This window comes from Typha angustifolia, chromosome 7 (assembly GCF_048772165.1).
Source record: "Typha angustifolia cultivar Huaian chromosome 7, ASM4877216v1, whole genome shotgun sequence".
Classification (NCBI taxonomy): domain Eukaryota; kingdom Viridiplantae; phylum Streptophyta; class Magnoliopsida; order Poales; family Typhaceae; genus Typha; species Typha angustifolia.
In genome coordinates, this window is record NC_133245.1 from 5,596,723 (window position 1) to 5,616,466 (window position 19,744).

Consider the following 19,744-nt stretch of genomic DNA (forward strand, 5'->3'; position numbering starts at 1 on the left):
TTTAGTAATTAGTGGGATTAGCCTAAATGTGTGATTTGATCATTAGATTCCTCTTGTTTTTTTTTTCTAAGATTCTATTGGAAATAAATCTGTCTCATTTGCGGGCGACCGAGATGCATAAATAAAAGGTTTTTGTTACATAATTGCTGCTGAAAACTTTGAAAATATCATAGTGTTTTTTTAAATTTAAGTTTGATTTTAATTATGATTAATTAGATTTAACTAATATTTTGAATAATTTTTTAAGAGTAATTATAATATTTTAAAAGTTTTCTATGATAATTATGTAAAAATAACCCCAGCAAGCTCACTTCGATAGAATTCAAATCGAGCCTAATTAAGCCTAATTCAAGCTTGAGCTTTAAATGAGCCAAATTCAAACGTTTTCGGAGTCGAGCTTAAATTCAAGTCTACTTGGATGGAACCAATCAGATCAATCCTTAAGAGATAAGAAATGATTTGAACCATTAAATTAAAGTTCCTATGATCCCATACTATACATGATATATAAATTAATTCAAGCCAAATGTAGCCAATAGGATAGTGCACATAAGGTTAATGGAGCTAATAGTATATGACTGTACTCAGGTTGAATCAAGAAAGAACAAATCTAAGTGAGTTAGCTTGTGTTTAAGTTCAACTAAAATATTTTAATGAGGCTTGACTCCTTACTTTCAAGCCATGTTTTCAGCTGGCACTATTACTCATATTTATAAAAAAAAAACGTACTTAAGGGAATTGTGAATTTAATGATATCCTACTTAAATCGATGTCGCTAGATTTTGAACCTATAAATACTCATACAATATACAATATAAACCTTTTTAACTATTTGAGCACTATTCCTTCGACGTAAAAACCCATATACTCAACGACGCTTTGAAATCATGAATGGCCAATGCCCGGCCCGGCCCGGGAGTTCTTTCATGGAGGAGACTGGCCCAGGAGCCCACCTTAGGGACTACAATCAATCGTAAAATCTGGGATGAGAGGAGTAGGAATATGCTTCACCCTCTCTCTCAAAGATGTTATTCTTTTTTGGCATATCCTGGAAATAAATAGCATCTTGTGTTTTATTAAAATCAAGTTTGCTAATAAGAAAACCGACCAAGTAAAAAAAATCATATGGTAAGGTGATGTACAACAGTGTATGTACTACTTACTGCATGGGGATCACTTACGTAGCACTCCATTAGAAGACTAGAGAAGAGTGCAGGTTTGGCATGCACTCGGTTGTTAATTACAGCCACTGCAAGCGGCCTGGGGGACCTTCCATTCCTCTCTCTGTGGCCACGGACCAATATGATAAACTTCACGTCCCTTTCTTTATCACTTCTTTATTTCTATATCAATAGCATCAGATTCGGAGATGAGATCGAGACGATAAGGGCGAACAGAAGTGCGAAAGTTGGGCGAAAAGATGGACAGCTCTCTCCGTTTTAATTAGTTCGATACTTTCTCATCGTCTCTTCGTTCGTTTGAAATATGAACAAATATTGTATATATTATATATATACAAGCCGTGGATTGCGGTGGATTTGTCGAGAAGTGGACCCGCCCCACCCCCTCCCCCCCTTTGGCAATGGTAAGTGTGAATGCTACGCAAAGGTGTAAACTATTATGGCAATGAATGAGATCGATCAACGAAGACAAAGTTGCACGGAGTCCAGAGTAGGAAAATATAATTAATGTGCTCGGCCATCTGGTATCGCTTCTTTCGGCTCTATTTATTATTATTAGATAAATTTGCATATAACACCTTACTTTTCTTTTAATAAAATTATGAATTATACTTCACACTTTTACTATTTGCAAATCAAACCCTGTAATTTAGTAAATTTGTGTAAAAAATATTTTAGGTTAAATTTAAACTAATACTGTAAGAATATTCTATTAAGTAAAAAAAAATATTTTTAAAATAACTAAATACCTTTATTTATACAATAACTAAAATGCTTCTGGACTTAGTTGAGAGTGTTTCTATAATTTTTTTTAGTATAGTTAACTTGACCTAGAGGTTTGATTGAGTTTAACTAATCGTTGTAAAAATATAAATATAAATTATAATTTTGCTTAAAAACATCAGACGACTCTGTATCAAAATAAATGATATTTTATTTTTTAGAAATTTTTATATTTGCCATTTTAGTAAGTAAAATTTAACTAATTATAATTAAAATATAATTTAGATCCAAAAAAAAAAACTATTTTACTATTATATAAATTATGAAAAATATACCTAGTATGACAATACAACAAACTATATCTTATTTTATGTGAGGTAAAAATTATTGGTAAATATTTTACAGCATAAATTTAAAAATAAAAGAAGGGGATATTTCAGTTATTTATATGTATTTATTAATTTTAATAATTAAATGATAATTTTAAAAGAATAAATTTTTTTAATAACAATTGTGATATTTTATAGAATATGATGATAATTATGATATTTTAAAAGTAAAAGTAAGTTATTTTTATCATCGTTTACAACTTATTATACAATTTATTATGTTGTATATGAAATATCATAAAAAATATGCTACCCTTTAAATTGTATTGACATTTAGTTACTATTTAAGATGAATTAAAGTAGCTATAAATGCTAATAAATTGTTTAGATTAAAACAAAAATAAATAAATAAAAGGTTTTGGAGTCAGATGAGAAGTATGTAAATAATTTTCATTTCTAAAAATAACAAAATATTTGTTATTCTATTAACTCAAAATATTTTCAAGGTGTTAAAATAAAATTCATATGCGGAATAATAAACATTCAGGTATTAAAAGTGTAAATAATAATAATAATAATAAACAAGAGAAGGATAGTATTACAGTCCAAAATTTCTTGGTAAACTTAACACACAGCATAATCTACAATCTAAGACGACGACTCTACTCATTACTCAGATAAACAAGTTTAGAACGAGGGATTAAGTACATATTTTGTACTGATGGCCTATTTTTTAATAAAAACAAGGAAAAAAAATAGTTCGCATCAAAACTTGACCTAAGATTAAATATACAAAACATACATAACCACACCGTGGCCGGGCCGGCCGTTCATTAGTAGCGCTGGCCGATCCGGTTAACGAGAGCCAAGGCATTACTGGTGACCTGGGCCACCTCCACCACCTTCCCCCTGATCGCCGACCGCACCGCCGGGCTGACGCCCCGCGAGAGGCCGTCGAGGCACGTGGTCTCGTCGGTGAGGGCCCCGCTGACCCACGTCTGGACGTTGCTGAGGGCCCACTGGAACCTCGGGCTCCTCGCCCGCCCCATCCGCCCCATCTCCCGGATGGAGCTCCTCAGACGGTCCACGCTGTCGCGCATCGTCTCGACGCAGTCCCGGACCGCCCCGACCTCCCTGGACCGGACGGGCTTCGGACCCGGACCAGGGGCGGCGGCCATCCGACCCACGAAGGCGGAGGCCGACCGGGCGCGGTCGGCGCTGACGGTGAGGGCGAGGTGGGCGAGCTGCCGCGGGCTGCTGCGCCGGAGGGAGGGGGCGTAGCCCATGAGGCAACGCTCGCAGAGGTTGGGGTACCGGGTGGCGCCGCAGGAGATGTGGATGAAGGCGGCGCGGGAGGCGGAGGCGGCGGTGGAGCAGAGCAAAAAGGAGAGAATGAGGAGTGGGAGTGAAAGAGGAGGACAGGCTGCCATTTGGTAATTTCCTTTACCTTCAGTAGTGGTGATTAGTGAAGTGGGTTTAGGGGAATTGGGGGGATTTTTATAAAGGGGATGAGGAGGAGTGGGGTCACGTGGGTTTGGCATGGGCAGCAAGTATGTGTAATTGATCAATGGTGGGGCCAATCATTGATGACTTGCTTGCTTGAATAATGATATTTTGGGTCACTCTAGCTCACTGCTTATGTTTAGGGCTTAGGGTTTAAGCATAAAGACACATTAATATCTGCGGTAATTTCTTAGGCTATGAAATTACTAGTTATATATTGTTTTATTTGATTTATTTTTTGTTACTTGTCATATCCACTTCTATTAAAAAGAAATTGTTTATTTAAGTCACCATTGTAGCACAATGCTAATCCGTTTCTTGAGGGAACTGACTTAGTTGTTTAACCAATATATCAGGAATAGTTAGCTTCTTTGTTCAGTCGGATGGCATAAGATTTCATGATTAATAAAAAAAATACTATTAAAATTTATTTTTATAATTTTAAATATAATATGAGTAGTTGTTATAGTTAACAAATGCATCTAAGTTCTTTTCAAAATTCTGAGTGTGAAATATTTATTGGTTATTATTTTTCTCATAAAAGAAAGAATTTTCTTACTCTACTGTAATATTAAGTCACATTATATAAAATTTAAAAAGGTTTAAAATATATAATTGTGATTCAAAAGGCAATTCATTATTATAAAAATAAAAAAAATTAAATTTTTATTAATGATTTAATTAATTTTAACTAATAAAATGATTAGAAGATTCCAATGGCCAATGAGCCACTCTGGTGAGTAATGTAGTAATTAATAATAAAAATATTCTCTGTTTTTATTTTGATACATTGTGATTTTGACTCATTCGAAGCTTTCAATCTCTCCTACGTGACTGCCGAAGAGACGCCACCGTTCATAAGCAGCGGTTGAGCACTGCAAATGTAACTAATAATTAATTTGCATGGGTTGCTTCGTACCATTCACGTTATACGTCTCAAATCATCATCATTAGCTTTATGGCCAAGAGCTCTCTCTCTCTCTCTCTCTCTCAATAGTAATTTTTCTACTTAGTGTAATTGCATGGTTGATGAGATAATTAAAGAACACGAAATTAAAAATGGTCTTAAGTTGGTGAAGTGCTCTTAATTGACTATTTCTGTTGCGAAAAGTAGGTGGGCCTTTTAAATACGACGACTTAATCGTGTCAACTATATAGTCGGCAACTATTTCGTCTACTGCTACCGACACCGGAAGCGGGAAAAAAAAAATTGTAGGATTTTTTTTTGAGAAATTTGCGTATAATATCCTAATTTATTTTATTAAAATTGTATTAAACTCATAAGGCAAGACGCCCTAAAATGATTACACTTTGCTTCCTCGCTGAAGCAAGCTGTCAGCATCGTCAAGACATAATATGGATGTAAACTCAAACACACCTGAGCCATCCCACAAAAAAGATAATACAGTTATCCTAGAATACTTAGTGAGCCAGTTAGCAGTAAAATTAGCTTCTCTAAAAATGTGATTAATCTTCACTCTTTTGAAATAGCTAATAAGGTGGTGTTGAATATCCTAATTTTTTTAACAAAATTATACCTTACATTCTATTTTTTTATTATTTACAAATTAAACTCTATAAACTAGTAAATAGGTTGGGTTATATTTAAATTAACACCGTGAAAATATTCCGTTAAATATAGATATTTTATTTTTAAATAACTAAAATATTTTTATTATAAAATAACTAAAATACTCTTAATATAACTTGGTTGAGAATATTTTCGTAATTTTCTTAGTATAGTTAATTTAACTCGGATGTTTAATTAAATTTAACTAATAAAATTAATAGCATGATATTTTTTTTTACATATTAGTTAAATTGTAAGGCTCTATTTATAAATAGCATACGTTATAATATATAATTTCGTTAAAAGATAGTTACTTATATACAAATTTCCCCTCTTTTTTAAAGCGCACACATTATGCTGGCGTTTCTTGATTGGCTGTCAGATCGACCGACTAAGGTACTAATTGTAGTGATTTGTTTTTTCAAATAGCACCCTCTCTTTCAGCTATTTGCAATACAACTTCTCCTTTTTGTCAATCAATTTCGTATCACATCCTACATTAGCCTAAGCTAACTACTATTTAACAAAACGGTATCTAAACGCTAATAAAAGGGAAGTACAAGGTTTAAATAAAATGATTAAAATGTAGGGTGTTATTTAAAAAAGAAGAATACTCTAGAAGACTCGCTAAGGTTAAAAATAATGGAGAATAATCTGAGGAGGAGTGGAGCCAGAGGTAGCCCTTGGGTTGGGCATGATCACATGGAGTTGCATGTCGTTTTGCTGGCAAATTATTGGCCGTCACTTGGTTGAGGTTTTAGGGGGATGCCAATTTTTCTAGTTTAAGAGCCAACAACCCAAATTTATGCCTGAATTCTGGAAGCCTAACCTACAAATGAAAGGCCAAGATCGATGTACAAAACTATTTATATCTTTTGTCCCCCACCGGTAATGCAGCTAGAGGCAAGTCTTGGAAGTATTCTTCATCAACTTGTTCATTCTAGTTAGGGGGTGTAATCGTGCTTCGCTTGATCAAGATTAATTTTAACCCTAGTTTTAGAATCAAACTTGAGTTTAAGTCGATCTCAAGTGTAGATCGAACTTGAATTGAATCAAGCTTGTTAATTTAGGCTTGATTGAAATTTGAATTAAGTTTGATTCAACAATTTATAAGCTGAAACAGAAGTTTCATGATTTCAGCTTTCCTTTGTGGGGCTAGCCTTAGCTCTACTAGGGTTTCAACCGCATTTTTCTTCTCTCTTCTAGAGAGTATGTTTTTCTTATCACCGCTATTTTTTTTTTGCTCATCTCCCTCCCTTCTTATCTCTTTCCTCCTCTTCTCCCTCCCTTCTTTTCTTCTTTTTCTTCTTCTTCTTCTTCGCTCTTTTCTAGTTGTTCTACTTTTTCACCTCCTCTCATTCTCCATAGTCATCCAATTCATCCTCTACCCTCCTCCCCTCTTTATCTTCGTAGCTACCCACATCGTTGGTGGACTTAGCCCTGATTATTGTTGTCGCTTTCTTTGCCACTATCTTCAAGGAGTTTGTCGACTCTAGCAAAACATCTAGTAGTTCCCTATCCACAATGTTACCCTTCTCTCTTGAAGTTTTGATGTTTTTGTTGGTCTCCGTTAGATCTTCTCCTATCGGCGGCCTATCAAGCCCCTTTTAGACCATCGTGTGCCTTGGTGTATGGTCAGAGTTTTGCCTTAGGCTTGTACTTTAGTTATGCCGAGATTCATGGTGATAATGACTTGGGGGTAGTTTGTCTTGCTCTAATCTTGGGGTCGATTTGGTTTATTTTGGGCTTCCCCTCATTCCTTGCTTATCCGTGGATAATTATAGCTTATGTTTGTTAGTGTCTTGTTGCTTCCCCTTCTCATCTTTGTCGCGCCATGCTCTGTCTCTCACTTATCCTTCGCTATTATTACGATTGAGGCATTGTGCCTTTTGTGGGAGCTTTATTCTGTAGGGCTCTCTATGTTGTTGTAGGTTGGTGATCCTCAATCATCTAGCTTTTAATATTTCACAAGGTCTTTTTTGGATTGCTTGATCGCAATGAAATCTCAGGTTGACTTGAGGCTCTTTACTCTTGTGAATCTATTAGAATCATATTTCATATTATTATTTTCTTATGTTTTCGGGTTTGACGTTTTATTCTATCTGTAATATTGTCTATTGTAAGTCAAGTGTGGGACTTGTGTTTAAGTGTTATCGTTCAGTCTTCTTTTTTTTATATCAGACTGCATTTGTAATCCCTGGATATTGATAAACTATTCTTTCCTATGAACTTTCCTTTACAAAATTAGAGATTACAAATCTTAGAGACTAATATTATGGGCAATTAGATTTTGGTCTAAAGATTCCCAATATATATATATATATAATATTAAATATATTAATTGAGCTGACCTTGATCGAGCTAACTCAACTCAAAGTCAAATTCTAGAGAATCTAGACTAGCTAAGCTGATCGAGCCTTGGCAGGCCGAACTCGAGCCAGCTCGAATAAAATTGGTAGCCCTAATTCTAGTTGCTTTGAGATGGGTAGTATTATATAATCAGAGTAATACTTGAAATAATCACCTGCGTATGACTGGAAGCATCAATTTCTTTTCCCCATCTACCATAATTTAAACATGAAAAATAATTGAAGTCTAGATCTCTTTGAGCAATCTATGATCAACACATGGCAATATGGCATAGATGTCTTCCATCGATAGATGGGATCTCTATTTAATTTGTTCAGTCAAACAAGAATGGAAGCTCATTTATAGCAGCCTACCTGCACAGCTTGCTCTTTAACGTTTCACAGGCCTGGAAGCAATCTAATCAGATCAAGTACAAAACGATCTTTGACAGAGTAAAATCAAGTATTCACCCAAAAAGACAAACGGGTGACAAAGAACGAAACTGTCCACGAGAAATATTCAAGTACTGCTGAGTGCTGGGCATTCCAGAGTAACAACCACAGTAAGAGTGGCAGAGTAATGCTCATCCAAATCATAGGTAAATTTTACTCATCAAACAGATTCACTGTCCTGATACATAACAAGAAACTAATACAGCAATTTACTCATATCTACAACAACAATATTGTGTTTGTTTTCATCATAACATACGTTTTACTAATGCAAGGTCTCTCAGCTTCCAAATTCAACCCCACAACTTACACCATGCCTTATATATGCAAATGGTCCTCATCAAATGATTAGATTCTTAATCTCCACAAAAGATAGGAAGCCTCCCATCTCAAAAGATCTCTCTTATAAGATTTTGACCTTTATCCAGCAGATTTCACACCTGAAAGGTACACCTGGGACTGAATAACACTGCTACCGATCATAAATCCTGGCATCACCATAAACCCAACTGTAGGTCTCTGAGCCCCCTCGCCTGGAATGATATCTTTAACAACACTTTCCATATAAACCTCAGAGTATTCGCTCCCTTTTCTCACCTGAAAAACCTTAACTTTTGGGTCAAAGGAAAATGCGAGTCTGTGTAGCAGCCATATTGATTTGGCCAATTTAAGGAATGCCTGGTAGAAAGGCGTCCTTGGATGTCCTCCACTCATAACATAATTCCTTTGATCCATATTACCAAAAAAAGACACCTCCATCTTTGGGTGCACAACAGATAAATATTTGCTTCTGCAAAATTTTCCAAAAATGGAATCTGGATTTTGGCTCAATACGTCCAATGGGTCCATGGCTCTTACTGCAAGAAATTGATGGAAGGAACCCTCCTTCGAAACAGAAACATTGCCTGCCTTAACAGAGAAACTTTCTTCCTGGAACCCAATGAACATTTTCTGGCAAATGTGAGACTCAAAAGCATATTTTTTGTGAGCCCTTCTTGCATAAACTACTGTTGGTTCAATTGCATTAGCAGCAGCATCAAGATCCCACCTTGCTGCTTTCATCATGTTAATCAATGGCTTGGAGAAATCATGTATTGACTTATATGCTATATCTACAGTAGAAGTGAATAAATTTGGGGTCAACTCAATTGAGAAAAAGTTTTCTTCTTCAAAGCCCTCTGATTCCTTGGAAAGCAGACCCCTCTGCTTCAGTTTCTTCTCGAGCTTCAACTTTCTCTGGTTAGATTCTTGAATTTGCTGCTGCAACTGGGTAATCTCAGAGTCCCTAGTCTGAATCTGGGATTGGAACTTATTTACCATGACCTCATATGTTCTTAACAAACTTTGCTGCTCTTGGATTTCCACAACTAGGCGTGAATCCTGAGGTGATGCTGATATGGACTTGGGGTTTTTGTCCCTATAGGAATGCTTGAGTTCAGAAAGCCTCATGAGCTCCTCTATAACAAGCTTATCAGCAGCTTGAATCTTTTCTGGGTCGTATGGAGTGTGAGCATCCTGGAGCTGAACATATGCTGCTTTCAGAGAAGAGATGTTGTTGAATATCTTTGATACCAGATCCTCCATAGAATCTTTATTCTGGTTTACATTCTCATCCATTGGTTGAGGATAAACTTTTTGATTATTATTATCATAGTTTTGTGTCTCCTTAGGTCCTGTTCCTAGCATAGCTTACTATGCTGAAGTAGCAGCTGTGCCAGCTTTCTTCAGACAAAGACTAACCAACATTAACCTGTATAATTTTTCATTAGTCAAACAGTGCAATAACAATTACAAATGAATAGTGCCAGCACAAAAGCATCACAACATAGGAGCTGTAAAAATCATGATTTTTTCAACCTTTCAAAGGTACACCCAGACAATTGCCTTTCCAATTTATTTAGGTATTCTAGAATTAATCAAATTGTACAGAACATAGAAATATAACCCTTAATTAATGTAGGTCTATATATATATGTATATAGCTTCTCAAATGTTTCACTTTGTTGCTAATCTTCTGAAGTGTCTCTCTACTCATTTAAATTCTAAAATCTAAAGAATGAAAAGGTTCTGTCCTTGACTACAGTATAATTAGATTGTCAACCCATCTAGTATCTTCTCCTTCCCCAACAAAGTTGCCTTCTATTAACAAGTTTCAAGATATGTCAAGGGTATTTAGTGGACTCAAAGATACGCAGCAGATTTGCTTAATTTCATTCTTACTCATAGAATGTTGAGAGTTCAAGGATATTCAATCTTCCAACCACCTGACTAAAAGTTCAGTCTTTCAAACACCCGAAGTTCTTTCTGTTCATAGACAGAAAGGTACAGGAGAGTATTATATGTGAAGTCGAAGGCTTTATAAAGTACTAGAGAGAGAGACTTAGGGCATGTTTGGTTGTTGGTAAGAAATGGAAGTTTCTAGAAAACTTACTTTCTAACAAACACTTATTACTTCCTAATGTTTGGTAAGAGAGAGCACAAGATTGGAACTATGGATCTTTTACTTCCTATTGTTTGGTTGAGAAAGATTAAAAAAAATAGAACTTTAAATAGAAAAAAAATTGTTTGCAATATGCATCTATACCCCTCTAAAGTTTTTTACCTATATGCATACCCTTTTAAATTTTGCATTTGTGTGTATATCCTTTAAAAGTCATGGTTTTCTACATACATACCCTTTAGGCTAATTATTAACAAATATAAGTTAAAATCTTTAGTAATTAAAATATAAAAAATATAAATACCATTAATTAAAATGAATTTGTAAAAATAAGAGTAAGAGTATTTAAGTCCTTTTCAGTCAAATTGATGAATTTCTAATGATTAGTTAGGTTTGAAGGGTATTTAGGGGGAAAAAATAAAAGAAAACCATGTGAAAAACCAAGGGTTTAAAAAATATTAATTTTAGAGAGATACATGTAAATAATAGATTTTAGAAGGTATACATGTAGGAAAAAAATGAAATAAAATATATCTTAGAAACTTATTGGTCACATGCTTTACATGTAAATGGAAACTAAAGTTGGGAAATCGGCTCTCCCTTATCCGGAGAGAAAATGGATTTGGTAAAAAAAAAATAGAAATATCATATGATTTAGAGGAAGTTAGACAAGTTAGTTCCAACTCCTTTCTACAAGCAAATGATAAAATGTGAGGCAATTCCTAAAACTATCATAAATTATATATACTCTAAGACCTTATTTACTTTAGGAATAAGATCAATTCTAGAATAGGTATTCCTCTTTGTTATTTTCAAATGAAATCTTTATTTTATTAAGTTTACTTGTATTCTAAAATAACTGAAATAAGAGTGTAATAATTATATTTGATGTGATATAAAATAAAGAAAAAGATGAAAACAATATGTCTTATTTTTTATGACATTACCATGAATACCCTTTGATTTGATATAAAATAAATTGATAGGATAGATATTAAAGGTAAATTAGCAATTGAGTTAGTGTGTAGTGTAAAATATAATTTTGATGAATAGTGTTTGTATTCTAGAGTGAGATGTTCAGTTGTTATTTTAGAATAAGAAGTTATATTCTAAAATTAAAAAAAAAACTTATTTCTGTAGTGAACGGGGGCTAAAAGGTGTGCCTATGCACAACAATGGTTGATACTTAAGTTTATCATATATGTTCACATGCAACCCTTATAGAAGATAACTATTCACAGCATTTGATGGACTTTAAACTAGAAAACTTAAATAGTTTTGAAAGAAATTAAAATGGAGATCATAGGAAAAGGAGACAGAATAAGGATTATGTTTACAATATACTAAACCTTCATTTTCTTATATTAATAGTTCAGTTATGAGTCATAACTAATTTGCAAGTAATATGAGTTCACAATGTTATAAAAGGCTCACTATGGATGTCGACTACAAGATACCATATATGTATGTGTCCTTGTAATGGGTAAAAAAAATATCTAGAATTTTATCTATCTATATATATATATATAGAGTTTTGTGAGTATATGTGAATATGTAAGAAAATTACAAAAGCTACTACGATAAAGAATAAGTTACATAAAGAGAGCCTATTTTAAGTTTATAATATGACTTTTAACTTCTCAAAGATCATTTAAGTTTTAAGTAAGCTAATGCAAGAAATCTGTACATCAACCATTATATGATGAATAATCAAAATAAAAGTTATAGCAATGCAAAAGCAAAAGGAAAAAAAAATTATCAAAGTGAATAATTAGCCTCTCTTCCTTCCATGCACAATAATTCATGCCTAACTTCATAATTACCTATATTGTGCTCGGTCGCAAGCAGGTTCCCTAAGTGCTACAACACCCAACTGCATGGTAGGTGCACCTAAAAGGCTAAAACCTATCAGTATGGACAAAGAAACCCACAAGACATAATGAACCATATGAAGCAAAAATGGAACAAAAGACTTGCATCATGGCCGCCTTTAAAAACACTGAAAGTAACCCACCTAAAACCGCCATCTGAAGCATAGACAAAGTAACCCACCTAAAACCGCCATATGAAGCATAGACAAACAAACCCACCTATAACCACCATGGCCACCTTTAAAAACACTAAAAGTGATAATTGTTACATTACAAAATGCTAATGGTTGCACAATTTTTTATATGGATATTAACCATGTCCAACAAGAGACTAGCAAGGCTAACTGCATAAAAGTAAAATGATAGTTCTGATGCTAAAGATAAATGAATGTAAGCTTTAATAATCAACTCCCAAGAAAGGATGCAAATACTCTGATCAGCAGGGCTACGCTAGTCTAATCCAATTTTGATTCCAGTGGGGACAGCTATGATCATGGTAGCTGCGGTGAAGTAGGCACGCGTATCAACGTCTGAGCCCACAGTAAACATATGATGAGCCCGAACAAGAGATCCAGGAACACCTATACTGATCATGGCATAAACCATGCCGTTATACCCGAAGACCGGTTTTCCCGAAAAGGTCGATACGATATGACTAATAATACCGGATCCAGGCAGATTCTTTCCTTTCTTTGTCCTGACGACGCGTCCCTACTATGACAGGGCATAAGCTAATTGGGAAACTGAGTAAGTCTATTTTCAAAATTCACTGAAGGAATAGGTGAGTTTTCAAACTTTTTAAAGGAATATGTTAAACTGTTGGGTGAAAGCAAATTGCCATCAAAGTCAACGTTTTTTTATGCATAGGTTACAACTTGAGAACTACACTAATAATGCCCACGTGAAGAATCGCTAACCTTGAAAGCAATTAGCTTTCAACAAAGGCAGTTCAACCGCTTCTTCTAGAAATTTGGAGACACTATTCCTCCAGTAAGTTTGAAAAATAGATTTAGTTTGCAGAAAAAGTCTAGCAAGTACGATCCAGATTTGTTTTATTAGTATTAGCTACTTATTAAGAGCTTCTTTACAAGTAATGAATTGTAAAGAGAAAGAGTATATGAACCAACAGTTGATATTTGCTAGTGTCCAACAGATCAAGTTTAATTCACAAGAAAAATAAATACCCTCGAGTTTTGGGCAATATGCAAAATCTGCAAAGCAAAAGAAATATAAGAAAGAAGAAAAGGAAAGGCCTACAAGAAAATTCAAGAAAAGTTTACACATACAGAATAAGAGTATAAGATGACATATTTGGGAAAAAGAAAAGTAAACAAATACCAGCTATGAATGAGATCCAATGGCCAAGTTAGTGAAACATATGCATAAACACCAGATGTACAGAGTCCTTATAATTTCCTGACCGGTTTATTAGAAAGCAGTCCTATTGCACTGTAAGCTATTCTTATTAACTGATATCCAGAATAAGTTATAGTTGTGTGAACCTAAAGTTTACCTCAACTCCCTTGTAGTACTCTAGTTGGGATCAACATTGACCCATGACCAGTTTGGAGGCAATTGACTTCAGCGCACAGATTATGATCCCTAATATACTAAAATTAACTGCAAAATATTCATCACTTATAGGTAAAATTAAAGAAATATAATGTCTTACCTAATGAAGGTTTATCCTTTGTAAAGTAACCTAATTGATAATTAGAAAACTACTACCACGGTGAAAACAGATCGGATACAGTCTGGGTAGTGGTCAATCCACATCCAGATCCATATTTTTACTCCGGATATAGATTTGAATATAGACCGGATTTTAAATAGATACGGTATAGATCGGATATTTCAATATAAATTAGATATTGATTGAAACAAAAGGGACATGACATAATCTAAAAAATAAAAATAATAGTCAATCAAATACCTTGTTAACATGCATGAAACACTTCTTAACATTTTGCTTCCCTATCAAAAAAGCATGCTAATTAACTAAATTTGCAGGTTAAAAATGATATGATATACTAAAAGTAATACAATAAATACAAGAGGATTATCCAAGTGTGCTGTTAAAAGAAAAATAAGATTAATTGCAATTAAACAGAACTATGAAATAGAACAAAACACTAGAAAAATTGCAATACCAACTCCTCTCAGTTCTATAAATCCGAACCAAAACGAGAAGAAATCATTTAGTATGCACTAATTGATGTTAGCTCTCTACTAATTGATGTTTTATTAATTACAGGGATGACGAAGGCATCATGGAAGCTCTCTTTCACACCTTACTAGCTTAGATACAAGAGAATAAATGTTAGGATCTATTTTAACAAATTATGTACTAAGTATATATATATATATATTTGTACCAAAAATAAGAGATTTGCATTAACTTGAATACAAAGAAACATGATATCTATCATTTTGCCACTGTTTTATGTCCATTCCACAAATAAATAACAAACTTCTCACAGAAAATATAGCAGAAGAGGAAAAAAAAACCTGCATACTTAGAGATGGGCTTCACACAACCATGATAACCATAGCAAATGAATCCCGCAGTTGCTCTTGTGACACCTGAAAATATATAAAAAGATAAAACCAGAGTTCAGTATATATTTTGCTATAGAAAAGGATAATTTTATCCTAGTTAGCAAAGGTCGCAGATACTATAATAGAAGAGTACAATATCAACAACTCATGGCCCAGTTCATTATTTGGCCAAGAAGATGCATTATATTATCCTTTTCAAACCAAATGCAGTCCATTTCGGACCGTTTATGGAGCATTAGTCAATGTTGAAAACGATCCACAAAATAAATGAGCAAACCTTAAACCTGCAGTGATCTCTGAAGTCAATAATTCAGAAATCAAATTAGGCAAGATTAACCACTCACTCAAATGAAGAGTAAACTAGATCATAACAAAAGAAACACCAACAAGACCACATTGATGTTAACCCTAGAACTCAGAGGACCACTTCAACAGTAACTAGGAGAGGAGGGGCAGATCAAAGTAAGCGAATTAGTACCTGGAAATACGCGTCGGTGGAGCCGGAAAGGCGATCGACTTCCGCGATCTGGCTGTGGGAGAAGAAGAGGAGGACAGCGGGGAAGCTAGGTAGAGATTAACGCCGGAGGAAGGCTTCGAAAGCGAAGAGTAGCGCCGACGTTGAAGATGCTGGAGCTCGGCGTCGCGGCTGCGGTGGGCAGAAGGGGAGGAGATGGGTGGTTCGTGGAGGTGACGAAGGCAGCGGGCGATGGAGGGGACGAAGATGGAACGCTGGCGGTGCTAGTGGGCGGCGGCGATGGGAGAGGAAGAGGTGGTGTGGTAGAGGGGAGCGGCAAGGAAAGGGAGAAAGCGAAGAGGGAATTGGGAGGCGACGGCTGGGGTTAGGTTTTGTGAAATGGTGAAATGAGAGTAGGTAGTGGTTTACTTGTTTATATATAAGCGGGTTAATGGATATTTGACATCCAGATCCGACTAATTTACACTAAATCGTACTTGAATATGGGTCTGAATGGATAGTAAATTTGTACTTATATTCGGTCTTGATTCGAGTAGCAGGTTGGGTCAAAGAATCAGATCTATTATCTTTCCTACCTAAAATGTTAATATATAGCGAGTTGAGAGTTCTAACACCTTAACCAACTACCAATCACGAAACATTTAAATAATATTGATCCATTCTTATTGTTCATAGAAATAAGTGTCTCGTATATAAAATTAAGTTTGCTTGTTGAAGTCTAGTTTTTTTTTTCAATTTATTATAATACAAATTGCCCAGAATTTGAATTCGAAATGAGTAGCAAATAAATTTGCACTCATATTCGATCAAATCTAGATGAGTAGTAAGTTGGATCAGAGTTAATCCAACACGTTTTCACTTTTAACTCTTAGCAAGTTAGCGAGTTGAGAGTTCAACATAATCATGAAACCTTAATATTTGTTGATTCATTCTTATTGTTTATAGGAATAAGTGTCTCATATATAAAATTGAGTTTCCAAACTGAAATCTAATTCTTTCAATACATTACAGTGCAAACCGCACAGCACTCCTAACCTATGGACTTAGCCAAATCTTTAACAATACTTATACATTTACCTCCTTATAAATAGAGTAGAAATTAAGATTCACTGCTTTTTAGCTTTCCGGCCAACTCTATTTATGGATAAATCATGAGGGTCAAATTCTTTAAGCTCACTGTGGGTACTCTCAAATATAAATACAACATAAGAATTAGAAAAAATATATATATATCATTACGAAGTTTAGTTATCGTAATATGATTAGGTCGAGTTTAATGGGCTTATATGAACACTGTTGGTACTCTCAAATCTAAAAACAGCATACGAATGGAAAAAAAAAATCATTATAAAGTTTAGTTATCATAATATAATGGGTAAAATATAAAAATATTATATCTTTTGGGCCGAGTTTAATGGGTTTATATGATGACGTTTTAGTTATCATTAATAAAAACATACTTATATATTGATATATAATTTACTAAATATTCAATGTGAGAATAAAAATATTATAGGAATATGCATGTATTATAAGTTGGGCCATAAATGAGAGTAGTAGATCGAGTTTTCGGGCTCGGCGGACAAAGGCTTAGCCTATGCCGTCCACTACCATCTCGGGCTCAAGTTAAGTCGGGCTTATTTCGATTAAAACTGGATAGGTTCAAGCCAGGTTTAGGCAGGTTAAGCCTAATGTTTCTTGTTTTATTTGAGAAAATTAGTTAATATATATATAAACCTCTAATTAGTAGCATAAATGTTAGGTTGTTGCATAATCCTATAAATGGGGCCGTAGAGAATCCTCTCTTTTCCGCGATGTACTAGTAGAGAAGATATTCCACATCCCATTTCTAGATGTTTGATCACCGTGACAATTTGGAGCATTTGGAAATATAGGAATAACAAGGTGTTCAAAGGTGAGTGTGTGGGACCCAAGGTGATAGCTGCAAGGCAGTTTAGCTTGCTAAAGAGTATGCTAAACCGAACCAGGAGGTTTATAGCAAGTCCAACAACAACAGAAAATAGGAACCTTCGGACAAAGATTGACTAAAGATCAACATGGATGGTGCCTACACAATGGGAGAGTGTCAAGGAGGGGCTGGTGTGGTAATCCATGATAACGGAGGAAGAGTTAGCTCCATAGCTTGGGAGCCCTGCCCTAATAAGTCAGCTCTGTTTGTGGAGTGTTGGGCAATCAGATTGGGTCTCTCGACTAACACGGAGATGGTCCAAAGTTATGCTAGAAACCGACTCAATGGAGGCGGTCAAGATCTTCGAAAAAGAGCTGAACATCCCATGGAGGGTGAGGAATCTGGTAGAGGAATGCGGACTCTTGATGAATGCTCTCTGTAGTTTTTAAAATCCAGTATATCACAAGGGATTGTAAGATGGCTGCAGACTGGGCTGCACGCTAGGGCAAACAATGGTCGACGCTTTGCCGGATTGGGCCGCAAGGGCTTTTCCCCCATGAGTTATGTAATATTTTGTCTTCAATTTTGTCTTCTGATTATGGCGTCAGCTTAGCTGGTGCTACATCAAACCATAGCTAATACAAGCTCTGTTCTCTTGGGGGAAAAAATTAAAAAATACCATCTCCAGACTCTTAGCCAAGCATGGGGCTTCCCGCAGGCTCGCTGTCCGCATCCTTCCTCCAACCCCTCCTAACGTGCAGCCTCCCGCGCAAGAAGAAGCTCTCTCGAACCAACGAGCGAAGGAATCGTCGCCGACTTGTCGAACCCAAAACCCTCTCCTACCCCAAGTCGTCCCCGACTCCTCTCTTAACCCCTCGAGAACCCCTCACTCGCGACGAAGCCCTCGACCACATCATATCCAACCTCGAGTCCTCTTCCCCCTCCTCCCTCGACCTCTCTCTCCTCTCCTCCCTCCTCGAGATCTCCTTTCGCTCTCGGTCACTTACTGTCGTCTCCCGCCTCCGCCGCCTAATCCCCGCCTGGCTCCTGCGTCGCAATGCCGCCCTCTCCGCGAAGCTCCTCCGCCTCTACGCGTCCCTCGGGCTCATCGATGACGCCCACCGCCTGTTCGACCAAATGCCGCAACGAAACAAGACCAGCGCCTTCGTCTGGAACTCGCTCATTTCCGGGTACGCGGAGTTGGGTTTCTTCGAGGACGCCATGGCGCTCTATTTCCAAATGGAGGAGGAGGGCGTGGCGCCTGACAGGTTCACCTTTCCGCGGGTTCTCAAATCCTGCTCCGGAATTGGGTCGGTGTGCATAGGTTACGCGATCCACCGGCATGTCGTCCGCTTGGGTTTCGGCTCTGACGTCTTCATACTCAATGCACTTGTCGATATGTATGCCAAGTGTGGAGACATACAGCAGGCTCGACGGGTGTTTGATATAATTCCTCAGAGGGACGAGGTCTCGTGGAATTCGATGCTCACTGGGTACCTGCGTCATGGGCTTTTGATTGATGCATTGGAGGTTTGTAGAGGAATGATTCGCTGTAAATTTGAGCCCGACTCTGTTACTCTGTCGGCGATGCTATCTGGGTTCTCATCTGATACGTGTTATAAGTTTGGATGTGAGATTCACGGCTGGGCTATCCGTCGTGGGCTTGATTTTGATCTATCGGTTGGGAACTCGTTGATCAGGATGTACTCTGAGCATGATCAACTGCACCGTGCTCGGTTCGTATTCGAATCTATGCCGCAGAAGGATTTGGTGTCTTGGAATTCTATAATCTCTGCTCACCGGAGAGACCACCGCGTGCTACTTATGTTTCAGCAAATGGTGGATTCTGGCGTGCTGCCAGACCAAGTCACCTTCATATCGTTGCTTGCAGCATGCGCTAATTTAAGGATGGTGGAGGACGGCAAGAGGTTGTTCTCTGAGATGGAGGAGGTGTACAAGATAAGGCCAAGGATGGAACACTACGGCTGCTTGGCCAACATGTTAGGAAGAGCAGGGCTAGTAGAGGAGGCTCATGAGTTCGTGTCAAAGCAAATGCCCTTTGATGGTGGACCAACAGTTTGGGGTGCATTGCTCTTTGCTTCCTCAGTGCACGGCAACGTCGAGATAGGAGAGATAGCAGCAGAGAGATTGTTTGATCTGGAGCCTGACAATGAGCATAACTTTGTGTTGCTGATGAGGATATATAGAGATGCAGGAAAGTTTGAGGAGGTAGAGAAGGTGAGGAAGTTGATGAAGGACAGAGGGTTAGAGCCATTTTGAGTCTGGTGATCAGGAATTTGGATTCATATAGTCTAAAACCATTCTACTCTCTTTTGTGCAGTAATTTTTGTTTTTTTAATGTCTAATTGGTTAATTCAAGCAC

At 36.5% G+C, this 19,744-nt stretch overlaps 3 protein-coding genes across 6 annotated transcripts; 1 reads left to right on the top strand and 2 right to left on the bottom strand.

Moving 5' to 3' along the window:
- Positions 1-2,802: 2,802 nt before the first annotated feature.
- Positions 2,803-3,708, bottom strand: LOC140762999 (pectinesterase inhibitor 9-like). The gene has a single exon (XM_073101013.1). The coding sequence runs from the start codon at positions 3,661-3,663 to the stop codon at positions 3,067-3,069; it is 597 nt and encodes a 198-aa protein (XP_072957114.1). The 5' UTR covers positions 3,664-3,708; the 3' UTR covers positions 2,803-3,066.
- Positions 3,709-8,238: 4,530 nt separating this feature from the next.
- On the bottom strand, positions 8,239-15,845 carry LOC140762482 (protein GRAVITROPIC IN THE LIGHT 1-like). Of its 4 annotated transcripts, none has more exons than XM_073100307.1 (4): positions 15,456-15,845; positions 14,927-15,001; positions 12,371-12,437; positions 8,239-9,857 (listed from the first exon to the last, which is right to left on the bottom strand). In XM_073100307.1, exon 4 carries the CDS (start codon positions 9,791-9,793, stop codon positions 8,528-8,530), a length of 1,266 nt encoding a protein of 421 aa, XP_072956408.1. In that variant the 5' UTR covers positions 9,794-9,857; positions 12,371-12,437; positions 14,927-15,001; positions 15,456-15,845; the 3' UTR covers positions 8,239-8,527. The 4 variants fall into 4 exon arrangements, with proteins under 4 accessions (XP_072956408.1, XP_072956409.1, XP_072956406.1 ...); XM_073100308.1 differs by lacking the exon at positions 12,371-12,437 and adding an exon at positions 14,352-14,392; XM_073100305.1 differs by lacking the exon at positions 12,371-12,437 and having other exon boundaries at positions 14,935-15,001.
- Positions 15,846-17,535: 1,690 nt separating this feature from the next.
- On the top strand, positions 17,536-19,654 carry LOC140762537 (pentatricopeptide repeat-containing protein At4g25270, chloroplastic). Its single transcript, XM_073100409.1, has one exon. It carries the CDS (start codon positions 18,064-18,066, stop codon positions 19,639-19,641), a length of 1,578 nt encoding a protein of 525 aa, XP_072956510.1. The 5' UTR covers positions 17,536-18,063; the 3' UTR covers positions 19,642-19,654.
- Positions 19,655-19,744: the final 90 nt, after the last annotated feature.

What these genes read in the sequence shown, in the direction of transcription:
- LOC140762482 (XM_073100305.1), bottom strand. Translation starts at nt 9,793, where the DNA reads ATGCTAGGAACAGGACCTAAGGAGACACAAAACTATGATAATAATAAT.
- LOC140762537 (XM_073100409.1), top strand. Translation starts at nt 18,064, where the DNA reads ATGGGGCTTCCCGCAGGCTCGCTGTCCGCATCCTTCCTCCAACCCCTC.
- LOC140762999 (XM_073101013.1), bottom strand. Translation starts at nt 3,663, where the DNA reads ATGGCAGCCTGTCCTCCTCTTTCACTCCCACTCCTCATTCTCTCCTTT.